Source organism: Oreochromis niloticus, linkage group LG20 (genome assembly GCF_001858045.2).
Source record: "Oreochromis niloticus isolate F11D_XX linkage group LG20, O_niloticus_UMD_NMBU, whole genome shotgun sequence".
NCBI classification, from domain to species: domain Eukaryota; kingdom Metazoa; phylum Chordata; class Actinopteri; order Cichliformes; family Cichlidae; genus Oreochromis; species Oreochromis niloticus.
The window spans coordinates 31,696,883-31,718,288 of NC_031984.2; the positions used below are offsets into that span (position 1 = coordinate 31,696,883).

Sequence of the window (21,406 nt, forward strand, 5' to 3'; positions counted from 1 at the left end):
GTCTAACCATGTCTCCAGGTCAGGCACTACTCCACGTCATGGAGGAGAACATGAGGTCCAGTGCGGGTGCAAGATCTGACACTCCGTTTTTTCTGGTGTTGTTGACTGATGGGAAATCTCAGGATGATGCCATTGCTGCAGCCAACCGGCTAAAAAATGCAGGCATTGAAATCATCGCTGTAGGTAAGATGGGCAAGTAGAGCAGGTCAAGCGATTTCCTTTTTTCAGTTGAGCTTTTAGTCTAAAACTCCTTAGCCATTAGACTAGATTCAGAGGGGGTTCCACTACTTATTTTAACATGTTATGTCCTTAGCTGGTTAAACTAGTCCACAACTTGGTGTTATTCAGGTGTAAAGAATGCTGATGAAGCGGAGTTGAGACAAGTGGCCTCAGAGCCAGTGGATCTGAATGTCTACAATGTCAATGACTTCCCTCTGCTCAGCAAGCTGGTGGCACGGCTGGTCCACATACTGTGCGGGAGGATAGAGGAGCGCGGCATCACAAAGCGTATGCCACCCATCTTTGTAGCTATCTGTTGGTCTGTGTTTTCCTGCCTGAAACTCAGTTGTTTTTAATGGCATCAGATGTTCAAACTTAAACTGTTTCCTGGAGATCTAATGCTCTGTGTTTCTGTGTCTCCAGGAATGGAGCCTGGTCCCACAGCAGATCCGGCCCTCTCCTACCCCAGTCCTACTGATCTCCGGTTTTCAGAACTTGGATTCAGAGAGGTGAAGCTTCACTGGACCAATCCTGTGAAGCCGGTCCAACAGTACAGAGTTGTGTACCACAGTGCTGAGAGTCAGAGTCCACAGGAGGTTAGCATCTTGCCTCTTTTCACATGCTGTAAATAAAAATGGAGTTAGGCACCATTCTACCTCAAGTTTAGCGTTTCGGCTGTTGGTATCTTTGTGATTTTTTTTTTTAATATGGATGTGATCATATCTGGATGAGAAGGTTGAGCTGAGGCATAAATGTTAATGGTGGTAGGGCCTAGCAAAACGTTAAACATAACAAAAGAGCAACCACCTGTCTTTAAAAGTATCCTATTAACTCGTTATTAAAAAGCATTGTTTAATGTCTGATACATAAAACATTTCAGCCTCTGTGACTTATTTCCTGTTATGAATGTGAATTTTTACCTCACTATTTTAAATTGTAATGTGGTTTAAAGTTCTACATTACTTGACTGAGAGATGAATGCCAAAACAAGCGGCTGTAACCTGTAACTGTTAGCTAGGCCTCTCCTGAGCTGTTGATGATAATGTGGTTGGTTCATTTTTGGTATACAAGGTTTTTTCTCCTGTTTTGAAGCCAGTCTCGAGTTTGAGATAACTTCAGTTTCTGGGGTTGGAGCATTCACTTTCACTTTATAGCCGCAGAGGCTGCTGCTTGGTTCACAGGCGCTGTTGCCATATGGGTTTAAAGCACAAGGATGGCTATGTAAACAAATCTGTGAAGAATTTACAATTTCCAGGTCCAGAACTTCACTGCTATTACAAAAATTATATTCCTAGATGATTCATAAGGTTTAAAAAACCCCAGTATGTGTAGAACATGTAACATGTGCTATGTCTGTCCAGCAACAATAAGATCCTTATTTAGAGGAACAGCAAACACTATCCAGTGCTGATACATATTCTTTGGGTTTAGTTGTCGGATCAATCGTGATATGTATGTTAAGTTTTATGTATGATATGTTTTCAGAATATTAGTCTAAGCAGTGCTTTGTTTCTAGGTGGTGTTACCCGGCTCAGAATCTGTTGTGTTGCTGGAAGGCCTCTCCTCTCAAACTCTGTACCACGTCTCCATCTTTCCTGTGTATGAGGACAACGTAGGCTTAGCGCTCAGAGGGACTGTCACAACATGTAAGACTAGCATCACTGTTAAAGGTGCTAAAGACTGATAGGTATAGAAAGTTACCGCAAATGTAGAGTAATTCCAGCTCCATCCTTTATGAAAGGTGGTAATTTTGTCATAGGTGCTACAGTATCAGTAAGTATGAAGTTGCTGTAGTCAGCAGAATTCCCTTAAATTATCTTCTGCTGATAACAGTGAACAGTGATTCTATCAGTCAAATGTTATTTTCATTATATCACTTATATAGTGAGTTGGCAAAAACAGCTTTTGAGTGTTATAAAAAGAATTACCTAAAGCTATATAGATATTAATAATATCAGTACCCTGGACAGTTTATATAGTAAGTTTCATCCAGATTGAATAACGAATCTAGGGAAAAAAACATACATATGCTACAAGCATCATAGTGAGGTTATAATAGTACAGTTACACATGTGATTCATTATTTAAAGAAGCTAAAGTTAAAGCTACACCCATGGAGGTTTGGTTGCTGTCACTGTTACTTTACACACCATGTGTACTCAGCAAACAAAGTACTCAAAAGTGTGTATACTACAAAGACATGTCTGTTTTCCTCTTACTTAGTGCCTCTGGCCATGCCGGCCAACTTGAAAGTGACTCCTTCATCTTATAGCACGTTGCGAGTGAGTTGGGGTGCTGCACCCGGCGCAACACAGTACTTGATCCTGTACTCAGCACTCAGCCACGGAGAGCCTGATGATGCCAAAGAGGTGATGACAGAATGTGTTGACAGTAAATTTTGCTGCTGGTCAATGATACAGAAAAAAGTAATACTTTGTAATTGCAGCTTATTGTTCCTAAACACTCATCTTCAATTACTCACCGTCATTTTAGACTACTGACTGCTAGTGGCCTATTACCACATCACAACATCAGTGTTCAGCCTTACACTGATGTTGGCAGATACAATCCCAACACAGCACAGTCCCAGTACAAAGCACTGCGCTGAGTAATGAGATGGATGACTCATGTTGTTTCTGTATTTGCAGGAGAAATTCGGTGCAGAACAAACTGTGGTGGAGCTGGCAGGATTACTGCCGGCCACAGACTACTCTGTCACTCTTTATGCGCTTTATGAGGAGGAACCCAGCGACCCTGTCACTGCTGTTACCACCACATGTGAGACATTATCTAAACAATCTAAGAACTGATTTTTCACTTTCACTTACAGTGTATCTTTATGTTTTCTTATTTTAACTTTTCTCTTTCCCCACCGTTCTGCACTCTACCACTGTTTCCTCTGCTAAACTGGTCAAAGATCGTCCTTCTGTAACATCAACTTTCCAAAGTTACTTCAGTACACTTGAGTGCACCTCAAAGTTCTTCTGCCCTCGTTTCTTACTTTGCAGTCCCCCTCCCAACACCACTGAGTGTTCAGTTCCCGATGGTCACCCACAGTATGATGAGAGTGAGCTGGGTGCCCGGGGCTGGGGATGTCCCCGGCCATAGAATCACCTACAGCACCAACCACGGCAGTGATGTCAAGCAGGTAACCTTCCAAACACGCCAGTCTTAAAGGATAGGCAACTTAACCTTTTAACTCTTCAGGAGACTGCACAATTTCAATTTCATTAGCACCTAATAAAATGGCATGTTGTATCTTGGTTCAAGTTTTTTAACCAGTTTCTAAAAGCTCACTTTTACTACCATCGGTAAAAGTGTGCTCTTCCTGCCATATGGAGTCTAACTAGTGATGCTCAGTGGAGTCATTTGTTTAACCTGGTTGCACTCTATGGTGTGGTTGTACCTCAAGTGATGAAAGATGTTTCCACCTTTAGTGGGGACAGTTTTCTTGAATATTGTGCAAAGAATTGTGCTTTATTGGAGGTCTGACCTCTTGTTGCCAAGCCACTTGCGTACTATTGAAGTAGTTCCCTTTTAAGTACTAAATCACCCCTGGTAATTTACCACCGCCACAGTGTTGTGCTCCAAATAGGCTTATATGACAAGTGAGTCATGTTTGCAGTCATGCAGTTTCTCTCTGATAGTTAATGGTTTAGTAAAGTTAATAAAGTGTAGCTTCTGTACTTTAGACTAATGTACAGAAGCTTCTGTACTCTGTCCCATTTATGCATTAACAGTTCAAAATGTTTGATAAATGAAATGCTGCCTCAGCCATGTCAGTCATTGATATATATTAAATATCCTTCCAGGTGGAAGTGACAGGAGTGAACTCAGTGCTGGTGCAGAACCTTTCCTCTCTTTCCAGATACCTCATTTCTGTTCAGTCTCACTACGCACAAGGCCTGTCTGCAGCACTCACCAGTAACGTCACCACACGTGAGACAAAATATTTGTTTTTAGCATCAAGGCAACACCTTAGGCTACATTTGATATATCAAACTGACTTCATGTTGTCTTTTTTTTTTATTAATAGTGCTTTGGGAATAAACTTATTGATGCAACAATACTTTTTATGCCTTTAAAGTTGGTGCTATCTTTGCTGTTTTTCCATAGATTTAACTGAGGATATGGGAATAAATGGTGTGTTTTTGTTACAGGCTGCTAGTAATAAAGTGCTTAAAGATTTAAAATTGGTTCTTTCCCAAGTTTTCTGTTATGTGTAGACACAGTATTGGTTCATTGATCGCATTAGGTGCTTTTTAATTCTTGAATGATTGCTAGGTCAATGCTGAGTGGTTCCACAAACAAAACAAAAAAATGAGTGAAAAACCAGATAGCGTCCAAAGAAAAACTTCAGCATGTGCCTCAGACTTTTACACAGTACTGTAAATGTTATTAACAGAGATGGGCAGTAACGCGTTACTTGTAACGCGTTACTGTAATCTGATTACTTTTTTCAAGTAACGAGTAATGTAAGGGATTACTATTGCAAAAACGGTAATTAGATTACCGTTACTTTCACGTAGGAACGCTGCGTTACTGCGTTACTAAAACCGTGATTTTTTGCGAACGTCTCATGACAGTGACGTAAGCGAGTGCGACGTTCGTGACAACAGCTGTCTGCAGATCATAATATATCGAGTGCGGGACAGAGTGTAGCATGCAGCGTTTAAAGCGTGGAAGTACTGACCTTATTTTGAGTTTGATTCCATAAAAAGTGACAAAAACATTAGTGTCCGTTGTGCGTGGGAAGAAAACTTCTTTTTACAGCGAAAAAACCCTAAACTTCCAAGCAAGCACCGAGTACGCTACGACGTAATGTGAAATTCACAGAGAAACTCGCGGATTCTTACACTGACCGCTGCAGCACACCTGCACCAGGGTAAACCTCCGCCTTCCCCAGTCCTGCTTTACAGGTGAAAATAGAGCGACAGGACCGCTAGTCTTTGATTTTATTTATTTTCTGCTGTGTTTTACTTGCATCTATTTGAAAGAGTGAGTGTAAACACAATAAAATATTTTATGTGCTGGAATGTGCAGAAAATAGGTTTAAATGTTAAACAAATTTCTTCCAGTCAGAGAATGTTGCATATAATTTAATTTTTGCTTGATGCATAAAGTTAAAAGATTAAAACTAATAAAACAAGTTTTAAAAAGAGACTTTTCCATTTGATTACATTTTGTATGATGAATTATGCAGAAAAAGTAGAATTGGGCTGAAAGATCTATCGCTTTATCACCTATTCAGGTTGTAAATCGTGTTTTTAAAAAGTAACTAAGTAACTAAGTAACTGATTACTTTTGAAAATAAGTAATCAGTAAAGTAACGGGATTACTTTTTGGGGGAAGTAATCAGTAATTAGTAACTGATTACTTTTTTCAAGTAACTTGACCAACACTGGTTATTAATAATGAAAAAAGTCATAATGTAGCTGTCTCTCTTTTTTTTTAAATTTCCATACACATTATTCTTTTCTTCTAGTGAAGGTGCCTCCTCCTTCAGACCTTAGGGTAACTAATTTCTCAGACAGTGACATCACGGTGCGCTGGGAAGCTGCAGCTGATGATGTTGTTTCTTACCTCATTAAGTGGATCTCCCTAAGTGGAGGCGACCTGAGACAGGTGGGGAAAATTATTGGGTTGTTGGAGTACATATTATTAATTAAAAAATACAATATTTCAATAAACTGTTGTCCTGTGTGTCCCTGCTGTGTATTTCAGCTGCGTGTGAGTGGTGACAGTGAAGGAGCAATTCTTGTAGGGGTGGAGGATGATAAGGAGTATCAGATTTCACTGTCTGCACTCTATGGAGATGGAGCTCAGAGTGAAGCTGTGGCCATACGCTATAGCACCTGTGAGTCACACATTTTCTGATCCTGAGCATTTCTCAAACAGGGAAGACCCTGGTGAAATCATTTAACTACGTCACGTTAGCAGTAGTGTTCAGCCTAAAAAATAATAAGTTAAAAGTCATGCCATTGAGCCATTCATCCATATTATTTGTTTATTTATTAAATTATTTTCGAGACACTGTTAGTTGTTAGAAGCCAATGTTTTAATGATAGGATATATATGACAGTATTGAGACAACCTAAGATATCCAAGATTACCACAAAAACACAAAAATAAAAATCATAGAATCGCAGAAAGCTTGTTTCTCTCCCGTTAGTCTATAGGCCCAGTTACCTTTGACTTTTCTGTGGTCAGTAGCCCTTCATGTCATATTCTGTCTCTATGTACAATATAGCATCACTAATACAATAACCTGTAAGTAAATGAACTTCATTGTGTAATTGATGGCCGTTCTCAAAGTACTAGTCACTTAAAGATTAAATTTCACATCTAAATTCTCATCTTTGAGTAACTAGAACTCTGAGCTATGAAATAAATGTAGTGAGGCTAAAAGTATCAAATCAAAGTATCAAATTCTCTGTTATACTTTACATTTATTGTCTAAAAAACACTTTGCTCTGCTGCCAAAATAATTTCCTCCTATAAAGGAACAAAGTGAGTATTAAGTGTCGTTAGCTGTGGTACTTTATCTCTTCTATGATGTTGCTGCAGCATCTGGTGGAGGCCCAACCAGCCTCACGGTTTCTGATGAGACTGCCCTCAGCATGGTGATCAGCTGGGTACCTCCCAATGCTCATGTCCTCCAGTATCGTGTGTCCTACACAGCATTGACTGGAGCTGATAGCCAGGATCACACTGTGAGTGGGTTGTAGTCTTTACATCTTCAGCTATTCTGGCCTTCAGCCGGCTGTCATGTGTCAGAATTCCAGAAATTCCACAAGTCCCAAAACTTTAAATCAGTTCTGACTGTGTTTAGGTGATAGTGTTGTTTGTTGTCTGCAGGTGCTGGTCCCTGGTGGAGAGAAGCAGGTGATGCTGGAGTCATTGCAGCCAGATACACGTTACAGCATCTTGGTCACCGCTGAGTACCGCAACAGAGAAGGAGGCAGCGGTTCAGCTCAGGGCAAAACTGGTGAGTCAAACAAGGGAAAGATGCCAAGACAGCTCAAGTGCAACTTCCAGTTAAGACCGACAGGCTTACATGCAAAAAGTGCAAATGTCCCATTACTTTACCCTTACAGGAGGATATGCATACTTGAAGTTCTCCTCATATAGAAACATCAAGGTTTTTGGGCAGTATTGGTTCAACAGCACTACACGTACAGTCATTTTGGTCCAAAGACACAGATTCCTTTCTCTGCATAATGATAGGCTCTCTGAACAATGAGACAGCAGCCAGTGCCGGTACAATGCCAGTACTGCTCTTGATACTTGGTTGTAAGTTCAAAGATTAGGGGGTGCACTGTGTCTACGTTTATTGTTTTTGCTAGTTGGTGTATAAATGACATTCTTTTTTGCTTGTTTTCTGCCTTTTTTCTGTCTCTCTAGCCACTTTGCGGGTAAGCAGTGTGAGTGTGGTCAGGTCAGACCACTCCAGTATCTGTGTGTCATGGAGACCAGTATCTGCCGTTGATGGATATGGTATTGTAATCCAGGATGTAAAAGGTATTCTGTAATCACATCTACAGTGATGTGAAAAGGTGTTTGCCCCCTTCTTGATTTCCTAGTGTTTTGCATCATCAAACAGATTTTAATATTAGACACAGATAAGACAAGTAAATACAAAATGCAGTTTTTAAATGATGATTTCATAGATTAGGGAAACCTCCCTGCCCCTCTTGTTAAATCATGAATTAACTGTGATTAACTACATTTTTAAGAAAGCTGAGTTGAGTTTCACTAAACACACTCAGGCCTGATTACTGGCAGACTTGTGAATCAAGAAATCAGTTTAATAGAGCCTGTCTGACAAAGTGAAACAGGCTAAAAGACCTCAAAAAGCAACACATTGTGCCACGACCTAAAGAAACACCTGAGAAACAAAATCACTGACATCTATCAGTCTGGAAAGGGTTACAAGCCATTTCTAAGGCTTTGGGACTCCAGCGATCCACAGTCAGAGCCATTATACACAAATAGGGAAAACCTGGAACAGTGGTGAAGCTTCCCAGGAGTGATTGGCCAGCCAAAAGTACTCAAAGAGCTCATCAATGACTCATCCAAGAAGCCACAGGAGACCCTAGAACAACATTAACGAACTGCAAGCTTCACATGTCTCAGTCAAGGTCAGATTCAACAATAAGAAAGAGAGTGTGCAAAAATGTCATCCATGGAAGAATTCAAGGTGAAAACCATTGCTGACCAAAAAGAACACAAAGGCTCGCCTCACATTTACCAAAAACGTTTTGATAATCCCCAAGACCTTTGGGAAAAGACTCTGTGGACTGATGAACATTATACCAACAACAAAGTATCAGAATCAGACAATATATACAAATTACTCAATAAAAAATGTCAAGCATTGACAGAGGTGATAATATAAATAAATATCAAGAATATTAAAAGCAACACTAGAGAGTAGAAAAGAGTGTGTGCAAAAAGGGTGTAACTATTGCAGTGTTTACAGTGTATTAGATGGAGGAGTTGTACAGGGAGATGACCACAGGCAGGAATGATTTCCTGTGTCGTTCAGTGGTGCTTTTTGGTATGGTATGGTGGTGGTGATGTATTATCTGGAGCTGTTTTTAAGCCTCAGGACCTGAAAGACTTGCTATGGTAAAAAGAAGCATGAATTCTGCTGTCTACCTGCTTTGGAGGGTTTTTTCCCTTAATAATTAACACCTTCATTTAGAAACTGCATTTTGTGTTTACTTGTGTTATCTTTGTCTAATATTTACATTTGTTTGATGATCTGAAACATTTAAGTGTGACAAACATACAAAAAATAAGAAATTATTTTCACACCACTGTATATACATTATATGTGAGTATTAGTTGTAACAGAACCTACAATGATTGCTGGCAATTTACTCTGTCGTGCATGTGTGCATAGACAAGCAATCAAAGCAAGAAGTTGTGAGTGAGTCCAGCAGAAGCCACTGTTTCACTCATCTGGAACCTGAGACTCTGTATCGCATCAGCGTGCACTCTCTTCTCGGCTCAGCAGAGGGCCCGGCAGTCTCTATCCTCCATCCCACAGGTCAGAAACACAGATGATCATTGGCCAACAAAGACAAAAACTAATTTAATTCACAGTTTATGTATGAACAGTAATATATTTATATATTATTCTATATAAATCATTTCAATGCAATTTTGTTACAGCTGCAGCTCCAGCCCGAATTCCCATCCATCCCCGGATGTACCCTATCCACAATGAAGGTAAATCTTTAGATCCACATAGATCCAAAGTAGCCTATGAAATATTTTGGGCTGAATTTAAGCGTAATTTAAGCAGAATTGTTGTTGGTCAGCAGATTCCCCAGTCAGAGAGAGAGAGAGAGAGTGTGTGTGTGTGTGTGTGTGTGTGTGTGTGTGTGTGTGTGTGTGTGTGTGTGTGTGTGTTTCTGTCTTTGCATGAATCAAAATCCAGCTGAAAGGCAATAGCCCACCAATAATATGTTCCAGTCCTGTGCAGCAATCAGTTTTCACCAACACTGTCGTTTACCTGTATGCGCACAAATCAGAAGGGTGCCGTCAAAGTTACCACTAGATTCACGGACCATGTGCACTAGACACTGTTATTGTTACTACTGCATGTTAGTGACTGAATCACTGTAAACAGACATGTGCGCACCAGCTAGTCACAGCTAGCGTGCTTCCATATTTTTAGATATAAATGCGGTATTGAGGTAGATTGTGATGAAATTACAAAAACACAAAGAAAAAAAATTTGAATAAGAAGACACATTTAACCTAGAATATGTTTAAAGGTGAGATTAAAGGTGAAGAATGACAAACCAGAATAAAAGAAGGAAAGACGTGGAGCGCGGACTAATCTGTTATGATAAAATACACGGGTTTTCATAATATATGGTTTGAGATCTCATATTTAATAGAATGCAATACTGATAAACTTTCCTTCATTTGCCTCTTGAATGGGCCCCCAACTGCACATGGAAAGCCCATTTGATAATCGGGCAGTTGTGGAATAAACAATAACTTCAAGATTAATATAAAAAGAAATTAAGTGAAAGTGTTGACCTGTGGTGAGAATGGGCATCGTTTTTTAATGACTGTGGTGCTGATATGCAAAGCTTTTTATAACTTTTGTTTTTAAATTGTAAACAATAACTGGAATATTATTTCTAAGAAATATTTCTAAGAAAGTTGATGTGTGTACACACTGTTTTTGAATAAAACCCGAGCATACAGCAGTACCTTTGCCTACTTTTACACTCTTGTGTTGCAGTGTGCCCTGAAGTCACCATCAGAAACAGCATTGTTAAAGGTGAGACACGCCGTCCTCCCTTACAGTCATGTAATAAACTGAAACTTTAAAAAAACAAAAACCCAACTACGAAGGAAGTACCACACTGTGTTTCTGTTACGTTTGTGCTGGTTTAGGGTTCAACATGATGGAAGCCTTTGGTCTGACTCAGAGAGCTCACTCATCGGTGGAGGGAGTGGCAGCCGAGCCTTTTGTCTTCAACACGCTCCCCACCTACACTCTGTACAGAGACGTCCAACTGACACAGAGCACCAAGTGAGAATTTCTTTCAGTCCTTCACCTTTTCTTTTCATTGTATTTTAATTTGAGTAAACACCAGTTCACTGACATAGACACTAATGCAATGCTTTTCAAACTTTTTGTAGCACGTCTCATTTCACAAGCCAACCCTAACATCACATGGTCCTTTTTTGTGCTGTGCTTGTGAGACTCAGGCATGGAAGGGAAAATTATGTAAACTTTCACACAAATGTGTTTAGTCAGTGATGGAAAAAAGTGAATCTTGCGGTCTGTCTTGCCATCCTTCCAGGTTTATCCACCCAGCAGGTTTCTCCCCAGAGCACACCATCAGCATTGCCTTCCGAATGCTGCAGGATACACCCAGGGAGCCTTTTGCTCTCTGGCAGCTCACAGACAATGACTTCCAGCCAAAGATGGGAGTGGTGATTGACCGTGAGTAACACTGCCTGCACCTCCCCGCCTCCTGCACTGCAAGCATGTCTTTGGACTTGTTGCAGTCCCTTAATGCTCTACATTGTTCTTTAACAACAACAGAGAACAGAAGTGAACACACTTCTGTAAACTCGGCTCCCTAAGCTCAATATTGTGGTTTTTACGAGAAATAACAAATGATGACTTTATTATCCTGTGTGTTTGGTTTTTTGCAGCCACCACCAAGCACCTGTTATACTTCAGTCTGGACTACAGAGGTGAAGTGCAGGAGCTGACCTTTGACCAGCCACAGGTCCACAGGCTGTTCTATGGCAGTTTTCACAAGGTGAACATAAAACTAGGAACATAGGCTACCCTACGCTGAGAGGCGCCCTATGGTAGCTGGGAGAGAGATAACCATCCACTCTCACATTTTTTCAATGATGGGCAGTTTAGGATCACCATTTCACTTAACCCCACTGCATTTCATTGAACTGTGAGAGGAAGACTCTCCCAAAGTGTGAGGTAGGGTTAGTGTTAGTAGATATGATGACTTAGACCTCAGACACCTAAACGGCACATTTTGTTCCATTTGGCAGGTTCACCTTTCTGTTAGCCAGGTGAGTGTATCCTTGTCTGTGGACTGTCAGCACGTGGGTGAGAGGCCAGCCCGTCCTCTAGGCAACCTGCCCACTGATGGATTTGAGATGCTGGGAAAACTGGTGAAGACCCGAGGACCTAACAGTGGCTCAGCCCCGGTATTTCACATTAATATTGATTGATATTAATTCTAGCTCAGCCTGTTAATGTACTCTGAACATACCTTTAAAAACTCTGGACGATCACTTCCTCTGTCCTGTATTCAATGTCTGTTCTGTGCTCTTCATCACATTTCAGTTTCAGCTGCAGTCTTTTGAAATAGTCTGTAACACCACGTGGGCTTCAGAGGATACCTGCTGTGACCTGCCTGGAGTGGTCAGTGTGCTAATATTTACATTCACCTTTCTTCAACCCTTATTATTTCCACCAAAAAATCATATAGCTGATATAGCTCATATAGCTATGATTTTTTTTTTACCAAGTGGTGGGGCAACATTGAGAGAACCTTTCTAAGAACAGTGTAAATTTGCTCACTTTATATCTTTATTATTGTGTCTGTGTAAGAGAGATGAGGAGAGCTGCCCTGCCCCTGCATACAGGTGTACCTGTTCCTCTGACGTCCCTGGAGCTCCTGGTCCCCCTGGACCACCTGTATGTCACCTCAAACACACCCAGAGTACATGTTGCATGATTCTTTACTGTTAAAGACTCAGCTCTTTGTCTTCTTTCCCAGGGGAAGCCAGGCCCTCGTGGCGAAAAAGGTGAAAAAGGAGAGCATGGCCAAAAGGTGAGCTGAAAGCTTTATTCAGACCTTTCCGATGCAGTCATGGCTTTATTAAGGAAGTTTGTGTATAACAGTCAGGTTTTTCTCATTTTGCCTGAGAAGTTGAACAGCTTAAACCCTGCTGCTCCTGCCACAAGAGGAGACTTAGCAAACAGGCATTACTTTTTTTTTAACGATTAAATATTCCCTGAAGAAAATATGCAAAGAATCAGCAAAAGTAATACCAATGCAGCTGTTGAACAGCTGTTTCCATGAAGTTTCAGTCACAGTGTAGGTAGGGATAGCTCAGTAGGTAGAGTGGTTGCCCCATGATCAGAAGGTCGGAACGGCTACCCTGAGGTATCCCTGAGCAAGGTACCGTCCCCACACAATGCTCCCCGGGCGCTGCATTGGTGGCTTTCACTCTTTCACTGGGTGAAAGAGTTAAATGCAGAAGAGTAATTTCCCTACGAGGACTAACACATACACAATACACAATAAATGAGTGTTACATAATACATAATAATAATAATACATTTTATTTATAGGCGCTTTTCAGACCCTCAAGGTCACCTTACAGTAACACGTAAACAATACCATAAAAAACATAAGAAAAATGTATATATAGCAAACATGGTAGATAAAATTTAGACATAAACAGTCATAAAAGTATAAAAGCAAATATAAAAACTGAGCAAGGTAAAAATGGCCTAAGACAGATCAGGTGTATGAAATTCTAAACAGATGAGTTTTGAGTAGTGATTTAAAAATGGTGAGACAGTGTGTGGTCCGTAGAGCAAGTGGAAGTGCATCCAAAGTCTCGGGGCAGAACAACTAAAGGCTCTGAGTCCCATGGTAGTCAGGCGAGCAGGTGGAACTGACAGAAGGGAAGCTGAAGACATCAATGCACAACTGACAGTGGAAGGAAACTTAATCAGACTCATGAACATGAAAACATAACAGAATAATATCTCAGACTGTTTGTTGAAACCAGAACCATCTAACTGTAAGTCTGACTTTTCTTTGAATTAGTCTCTTATTTATTTATTTATTTATTTTTTCAGGGAGAAGTAGGTCCTCCAGGAAATCCTGGACTTGAGGGAGGCCTTGGACCTGTGGGCAGCATCGGGCCGCGAGGCATTACAACGCAGGGCAAAATGGTAGGTTTAACCCTCTGGGGTCTAGGGTATAATTGGCCGTGTTTGACTACTTTGGATTTTACATTTATATTTCACCTTAGAAACAGTTTACTTTGCCTTGTTTTGTAACATTTCTTTTCAGCACAACCTCATGTGTCCGGCTACACAGTTATTTGTTGTTTTGGGGGGTTTTGCCTGCAAGGCAAGCGCTGTCCTTAGAAAGTCCAGTGTTTACTGTTTCTTCCTGCACTAAACAAGACAACAGTACTCAGGAAAAAGTATGCTGAAAATTATTTATCATAACCCGAATTTTAGATGGGATGTAAACACTATTTAAAAGCTGGTATATAGTTTGAAGTCTGCACTTCAAACCATGTCATTTGCACTCGCCCATCTGTTGAACCCAGAGGGTTAAATGTGTACCAGGAAAGTAACTATGGTGAAGGCTTTGCCAAACGAATGTATGTACATCCGTGTGGATAGTTTATTGTGCAAAAAACGTACTTGTATTAATTTCTTTAGGGTCCACCAGGAGCAAGGGGAGAGAAGGGAGATCCTGGGCGACCGGGACTGCAGGTAAATTTAAAGTGAAGTAATGGAGTCACCAGAACCTAACCATCTGCCTCTAACAGCTCTCTGTCTCAACCTACTCTGTCTCTCTAGGGGGTACCAGGACCTCCAGGTCAAAAAGGGGAGGAGGGAATCGCAGGTGCCAAGGTGAGCTGCTTGATCTCAGTCAGTACACAACGTATCAAACTGAGCTCTGTTTCTGTCCTCATCTCTCTGCTACATGTCTCACAGGGCATCAGAGGTGTGGAAGGTAACATCGGCGCACCTGGCGTCACTGGACCCAGGGTAAAGCATAAATTCATTTTCATCTGTTTGTGTGCATTTTTGCCTTTGCTGCCAATTTTAAGTTTGGGCAGTGACACTGAGTTTGAGAAAGTGCATCTTATCATCAGGAAACAGTTTAGACTGTGACCTTTTCCCCTTTAGACACTACACAAGCTGTCCTCTAGCACCACTCTCAGGACAAAGTATCTTTGTTTAATCAAACTTTGAAGTGAAGTGCAGTCACTGTAGTTCAACACAGAAAACAGCATTCAGCTCAACTGCTGTTCATTTGGTTCTTTTATGTTTTTATACAGTGAGGTGTAGGGATGGAAGTTGTTACTAATTTAGCAATTCCTATCCCATTATTGTTATCACTTTAATTCAATTCCTTATCAATTCTCTTATTGATACTCATTGGATTATCATTGACTCCACTTTGAGAGTCACCACCATTGCTAGGCAACATATCAAAGACATTACATGCACGTTACATGTTGCAAATGATTTGCATGCTGTGTAGTCAAATGTTTGTGCATGTTGGAGGTATTTCCCCTCTTTGTTGTGATCAGTGTTTGGTCATTACTCTGAAAAAGTAGTTATGACACATATTATACAGTACACTTTTTAAAAACTAATGCAGTATGTTACTTAATCACGCAAGTGCAAGTGGACCTGATAGACAAACAGATTAACAATTCCAAGGAGAACCAGTGAGAAGCGGTTCTTCACCTCCTTAGTGAGGTGTAATGAGCTGCTGTTTTATGTGACCTGACCTTATCAAGTAAAGTCATACAAACATTACACTGTGGCCTTGATGTGGTGTGTGTATAATAACACTGTTTGCTATCAGGACTTTGTGTCTGACTCACCGTAGGTTTATGCATCTAGCATATTCTATCTGTCATGTATAAACAGGGTTTCCAAGGAATGCCAGGATACCCAGGGCCTATAGGAGAAAGGGGCCCCCCAGGTCCTGTGGGACCTACGGTAAGACTTAAGAGATAAATATCACGTAAAAGTCTGACCTGTCCTTACAGCTGGTTATTTATCTTTACACTCTTTTATATTTCACTACAGGGCTTGCCAGGTAATAAAGGGGAAAGAGGAGAAAAGGTGTGTTATATCATTATTATCTTCTTTTTTTTATATCAGCTGTAATGGCATCTGATCTTCTTTTTAAATACCTTCTAAAATTTTTCAGTTTCTTTTCAGTTGACTTTATCTGGAGAAACACTTTGTAACTCTGATTGTTTTTTACAGGGAGAACCTCAGTCCATGGCTATGATCTACCAACTGGTCACACAGGCCTGTGAACAACTAGTACATAGTAAGTACTCTAATAGCAAGCATGTCAGAAATGCATACTGTCTGCAGTGCTGATTGCCCTCCTCACTGTGAGGAAGAGTCCAATAAGACTGCCAAAACATTTTTATTCTTTGCTTTTTCAGAGGAGGTGTTAAAGCTCGACATGTTCATTAATGAGATCGGTCGTAAGCCAGTTCCAATTGAAGAGCCAGTGGGGCCTCCAGGGGAACCAGGAATACCAGGGCCCAAGGGCCCACCGGGTGCCAGGGGCTCCCAGGGTCGTGTAGGCCCAAGGGGAACACCTGGCAGGCCTGGATATCCAGGAGAGCAAGGTAAGCTTAGTAGATGGTTTGTTGGAAGGAAAACATCACTTAGAGTTTGATGTTTAACAAAAGTTATCACGTTGATTTGTCTCTTCCCTCTCTGCAGGAAGGAAAGGTGCGCCGGGGGATAAAGGTGATGCAGGGTCCAATGTCCAGGGTCCCCCAGGGGTCAAGGGATTAGCAGGTACTTCTGCATAAGTAACATAATAAAAGTACACACACAGTCCAAGTTACCAATCTTGAAATGATGTTAACTTTATTGTCCCCAGTGGGAAATTGACTTGCAGTCTGTCCATACACAGAAAGACAAAAATAAACAAACACAACACACACACACAAAAATAAATAAATACATTTTTTTAAAAAGCCCAGAGAGAACAGCCCAAATTTTGTCGTCAACAAAGTGCAATGTGTAAAGGCAACAACCCTTATGTTTAGTGTTATTATCCATGATAATAGCAGCAGGTACAAAAGACACTCTGTCTCTTGGTCTTTACTGCAAGCACTTTATATTGCTGTATTAGAGAGTATGGTCTGAACACAAGATGACAGAGGTTGCCTTCCTCAGCACCTGCCTGTTATAAAAGTCCGCAAGCTGGACCTGAGGCCTCTCTGAAATCTGATCAGCCACTTTACCCAGATAGCTGGTCTTATTGTTCAAAGGCACATTACCATACCAAGCAATGATACAGAACATTAAAACAGATTCAATAAAACCTTTATAAAAAAAGGGTCATCATTTCAGATGAAACGTTAAAACCTCTCCTTAAAAAGTACAGTCGTTGTTGATCCTTTTTCACTACAGCAGCAAGATGTGACTCAAAGGACAGAGCCTTATAACGAACAACCCCCAAATACTTGTAACTGTCCACCAGTTCAATGGCTGCACCATTTACTACTGTCAGTGCAGAATGGGGAGAAGGATTCCTGAAGTCAGTTACCATGTCCTTAGTTTTCAAAGTGTTGATCTTTAAGAATGACTGATCACACCAAGAAGCAAACTCATCCACAACAGGCCAACGGGAATCCTCTTCACCACGAAGGAGGCTTACAATGACTGTGTCAACTGCATATTTAATGAAATGCCTGTTAACCTGTGTAGTGCAACAGTCGTTAGTGTACAGATATATAGTAAAGGGGAGAGACAACAACCCTGTGGCGAACCAGTAGAATAATTCAGCTGTTTGGAAAAGCAGCCGTTGCTATATGTGCTAATAATGAATAATGATAAACTCCTTGTTTTTGACTGTCCCGTATCTTGAGTGTTTTGATAAGCACCTAAAATAAAATGTGGTATTACTGTTTTAAAATGTGTGTCCACAGGACCTCCTGGTGAGTCTAAGCTGGGAATCCCAGGTCCCAAAGGGGAAAATGGTAAGCCGGGGCCATCTGGGATCTCCGGAACACCGGGTCAGCCGGGCGAGATTGGACCACCGGGTGTTTGTGACAACAGCGGAGGCTGCCGCATGATTCCCCAGCAAACAGGTTAGCAGCTAGAGAAAGGCGTACTAATCATGCAACCCTGGGAATATGAGTATGAGGATCCAGGCCTGATTTTTGTTTCGTTTTAACTAATGAAGTACATGTGTAAGTACATGCATGTATCTATGTTTGTCTGGTGTAAGGGGAGAGCTGCAGTAGGCAGGATTTCTATTCTCAAATTCTGGTGTGTGTTTTTTTATTGTTGTTGTTGTTGAGTGTTTCTTTTATGGTAATATGGCAATTTTGGCTGAGAGTGCTGAAGTCCCAATCTGCTGTCCACACCTTACGTTTATGAGGGGCAGCCAATCAGAAGATAGATGGTTTAAAGAATGGGTTGACTTAAAAGGAGATGAAGTAAACCAGCTTGTTTTAGTAGCTGCACGTTACTAAATCACTGTGGACTGTGTTCAACTGTGAGTCATGCAAAGCACTTCTCATTTGAAAGAATTGGGTAACTTAGACATAATTTTCACTTATTCAGCATCCTTTTCAAGTTTCTTTCTTCACACAGAAGACTCTTATGATGACTACCAGCCTTGAGTGGAGAAAACATGCAGGAGGCAGTGGTAAGGTGACTGACATCTGTAGGAAATGACGGGTTCATTTGGAAGTGAGCAAAAGACTGACATTGGCGGTTTGAAGAGGTTTGCTGCATTGAAAAGGAAAATAGTAAGGGAAGATTGTCTTTCTCTTCTCTTATTAAAATCTTCACTCATGTTTCAAATCAGCTAAGAAATTATTCACTTAAGAACAATTAGGAAGCTTTCTCATACAAAACCTACCAGTTGATGGATGGCTTCATAAGAGATCTTTTCCCAGTGGAATCTGTAAAGTGTTGCCTTAAACAATGTATTCGCACTGAAACCTTTGTTGCCGTGTTTCTGTATTCATGCACTGTATCAATGCCAAATAGTTTAGCTGCATATGTTATTTTCTGTGTATTTCATTTGCCATTCTAACCTTAACTGCCTCAAGAAGAATGAAATTGCATAATCCATGGTGGAAAAGCTTCTTTTTCTTCCATGGTATAAATGATGCTGTGAGAATGTTTCTTTCCACGTGTATGATAATTGTTGTATTGTTAATTGTATTAACTGTATCTGGATATCCATGTTTATTTTAAACTGTATGAATTCTAATTGCTTATTCGTGTTTACATTTAATGATTTCCAAAGCTTTGATGACAAGAATTTGTTTGTGTATAAAAGAAAGAGAAAAACAGTGTAGGATAATATTTCTTATGGTGTATGTTTTTGGATGGTTTTTCTATGTTTTTTTTAATCTTGTTAATAAAATGTATAAAAATGTGTGTAATTAATCACAATGTGTTAGTATGTAATCACCCTGAGACATGCATGCCTGTCTGCCAGCGTCAAATCTAAAGCCATTTCTGATTTGCAGATGTAGCCTGCAGATTATCCCAGCTCTCGTCACTAAATATCCAGTCTTCACTTATCAAATCTATGAAATTCAAGGCTGGTCCTTAAAAGCACCCAACAACGCAAACTGCATAGCCAATTTTGCATTGTGTCAGTGAAAATAAAGTCATAATGTAATGAAATGCTATTGATTAAAGACTGCTAGAAGGGTGAAAAAAATTACATGACAGTGTCATAGTTCTTCATTGGAACCATCTTGAGGAGATCAGTGGGGTCTATTTTGCAGAGCACAGCCAACCTGTATGTGACAAGCAAAATGTTGTTGTCAAATTGCCTGCTGTAGTAGTCTCGCTCCCTGGGGCTGCAGTAATCCTAGCGTATTTGCTAAAATAAAGGCAGGTCATTTGGACCGAAGTGGGGAAACTCTTGTTCCCTTCAAATACTTTGCACCACACTGCAGAAAATAAACTCTCTGTTACTGATCTTACTTTTAAGTAGTTAGTGAAAGTGCTGAAATATATTTAGAAATGCACTTACACTCTTAAAAGTGCCCCCCAAAAATGTCCCTTTTGACTTTGTCATGTTATTTGATCATTATTGCTATTGCATTCATGTACAAGCAGGATATTAAAGCTGTAGTTCGATTTTATTGTGGAATAGTCTGCTGAATATTTGTGAATTGATTAGCCTGTAAAAGACGCGTCATCACAGACACCCATTTATTATTATGAAAAAAATCCGTCCGATTGATGATTTAATTCATCATTTCTGTGATGAGGTCTGTTTACTACGGAAGAGGATTAGGGCCACTGGGGGGAAAAAAAGTGGGCACATGTTTTTTTTCTTCTTTTCCAGAATTCTGAGAAAAAAGTCTCAGTTGTATTTGTTTGTCTGATTGTTGAATTGTTTCTGTATTATTTTGTGTATTGTTCTGGCCAGGTTGCTTCCCAGAAGAAGATAGTCATAATAATACTTGTTTTTGTTGTGGTGTAAAACTGTATTGCCCGCTTACAGGGCCATCCTTTTTGTGAAGCAGACCGCTGATTCACATCAAGGTCCAGCGTGCTGTAACTTGTAATTTCAACTGCTACAGTGAATGAAATCTTTTAAAAGACAGTCGTTCTCCTGTGCTTCTTTTAAGAGAAGAAAATGAACACAGCAAGTACAAAAAGCTAAACTCACCACTAGGTAAAGATCACCCTGAGTGGCTTTAACTTCGATGCTGTCAATTTTGCTGGTCAATATTACTATATTGACCAAATAAATATTATGTTTTATTGCAGCTTGAAAAAGCAGTGCTGCTTTGTGCGAAGAAGAGCAAAAAAGGAGAAATCCGATGTGAAATATTAACCCCTGGCTGCAGACTAACAGCCTTTGTCAAGGAACCCTTTCAGAAGATGGGGTGATGTTATCAGTATTGTTGTGAAGGTAAGATTCAGATCCTGCATTTTTAAAGTTATGATTTATGTTTTTGGTGTAAAAAAAAATATTTTCTTATGTTTACCTGTTAGAAGACCATTTTACTGTAAAAACAGAAATTCAATCATCAACCCTTCTCCCATTTTCACATAAGCCATCTTTAATGTCCTCTTCTCTGCCACTGTCACCGGAGTATCTAGCTTTATGCCGACCACAGAGCCAGCCTTGCTGATTAGTTTTTCCTGGATGAGTCCTTCTTTGCTGTGCTGCTCCCCCAGCACACCACAGCATAGAATAGTACTTTGGCAACCACCAACTGGTAAAACAACCTCAGGAGCTTCGTGCAGATGTTGAAAGACCTCAGTATCCTGAGGAAGTACAGTCTGCTTTGGCCTTTTTTATGCAGGTGGTGCATGTTGCATGACCAGTCCAGTTTGTTGTCCACACACAGCCCCAGGTACTTGTACTTGTTGACCACCTCCATCTCCTCTCCCTCTATCTGAACTGGCAGTGGACCTGGTCTGGACCTCCCCAAGTCCACAACCAGTTGCCTTGGTCTTTGAGGTGTTGAGTTGCAGGTGGTTTGTGTGACTCCATGTAACAAAATTCCTCGCCAGCCTCCTGTACTCTTCCTGATCATCCCAAATACACCCCATGGTGGCTGTGTCGTCCGCAAACTTCTGAATATGGCAGGATTCAGAGGTGTACAGGGTGAAGAGAAGAGGGGACAGCACAGTTCCCTGTGGTGCTCCTCTGCTGTGATGTCCTTCAGCCTGACGTACTGTGGTCTGTTGGTGAGGTAGTTGGCAATCCAAGCAACCAGGCAGGTGTCTACCTGTATCCTGTTCAGTTTTTCCTGGAGCAGACAGGGCCTGATTGTGTTAAAGGCACTCAAAGTCAAGAAACAGGATCCTGGCCGTGCCTTTTCCCTTGTCCAGGTGTGAGTGGGCTCTGTGTAGGAGGTACAGAATAGCATCTTCCACTCC

At 40.7% G+C, this 21,406-nt stretch overlaps 1 protein-coding gene across 1 annotated transcript in view; it reads left to right on the forward strand.

The window, feature by feature from the left end:
• slc35h1 (solute carrier family 35 member H1) overlaps nucleotides 1-18,959 on the forward strand; it is a 50,480-nt gene extending 31,521 nt beyond the window's left edge. Inside the window, exons 19-52 of the mRNA XM_025901553.1 lie at nucleotides 19-183; nucleotides 349-507; nucleotides 643-815; nucleotides 1,736-1,865; nucleotides 2,443-2,588; nucleotides 2,868-2,997; nucleotides 3,228-3,367; nucleotides 4,032-4,158; nucleotides 5,705-5,844; nucleotides 5,944-6,076; nucleotides 6,787-6,932; nucleotides 7,078-7,207; nucleotides 7,624-7,740; nucleotides 9,128-9,274; nucleotides 9,400-9,456; nucleotides 10,487-10,525; nucleotides 10,642-10,780; nucleotides 11,055-11,197; nucleotides 11,413-11,522; nucleotides 11,776-11,934; nucleotides 12,074-12,151; nucleotides 12,341-12,427; nucleotides 12,510-12,563; nucleotides 13,604-13,699; nucleotides 14,201-14,254; nucleotides 14,342-14,395; nucleotides 14,480-14,533; nucleotides 15,428-15,499; nucleotides 15,590-15,625; nucleotides 15,773-15,839; nucleotides 15,961-16,149; nucleotides 16,247-16,324; nucleotides 17,464-17,625; nucleotides 18,134-18,959. Of these exons, the coding sequence (XP_025757338.1) occupies nucleotides 19-183; nucleotides 349-507; nucleotides 643-815; nucleotides 1,736-1,865; nucleotides 2,443-2,588; nucleotides 2,868-2,997; nucleotides 3,228-3,367; nucleotides 4,032-4,158; nucleotides 5,705-5,844; nucleotides 5,944-6,076; nucleotides 6,787-6,932; nucleotides 7,078-7,207; nucleotides 7,624-7,740; nucleotides 9,128-9,274; nucleotides 9,400-9,456; nucleotides 10,487-10,525; nucleotides 10,642-10,780; nucleotides 11,055-11,197; nucleotides 11,413-11,522; nucleotides 11,776-11,934; nucleotides 12,074-12,151; nucleotides 12,341-12,427; nucleotides 12,510-12,563; nucleotides 13,604-13,699; nucleotides 14,201-14,254; nucleotides 14,342-14,395; nucleotides 14,480-14,533; nucleotides 15,428-15,499; nucleotides 15,590-15,625; nucleotides 15,773-15,839; nucleotides 15,961-16,149; nucleotides 16,247-16,324; nucleotides 17,464-17,625; nucleotides 18,134-18,162 (3,740 nt within the window). The 3' untranslated portion in view covers nucleotides 18,163-18,959. The remainder of the gene's footprint in view (nucleotides 1-18; nucleotides 184-348; nucleotides 508-642; nucleotides 816-1,735; nucleotides 1,866-2,442; nucleotides 2,589-2,867; nucleotides 2,998-3,227; nucleotides 3,368-4,031; nucleotides 4,159-5,704; nucleotides 5,845-5,943; nucleotides 6,077-6,786; nucleotides 6,933-7,077; nucleotides 7,208-7,623; nucleotides 7,741-9,127; nucleotides 9,275-9,399; nucleotides 9,457-10,486; nucleotides 10,526-10,641; nucleotides 10,781-11,054; nucleotides 11,198-11,412; nucleotides 11,523-11,775; nucleotides 11,935-12,073; nucleotides 12,152-12,340; nucleotides 12,428-12,509; nucleotides 12,564-13,603; nucleotides 13,700-14,200; nucleotides 14,255-14,341; nucleotides 14,396-14,479; nucleotides 14,534-15,427; nucleotides 15,500-15,589; nucleotides 15,626-15,772; nucleotides 15,840-15,960; nucleotides 16,150-16,246; nucleotides 16,325-17,463; nucleotides 17,626-18,133) is intronic.
• The last annotated feature ends 2,447 nt before the right edge of the window (nucleotides 18,960-21,406 follow it).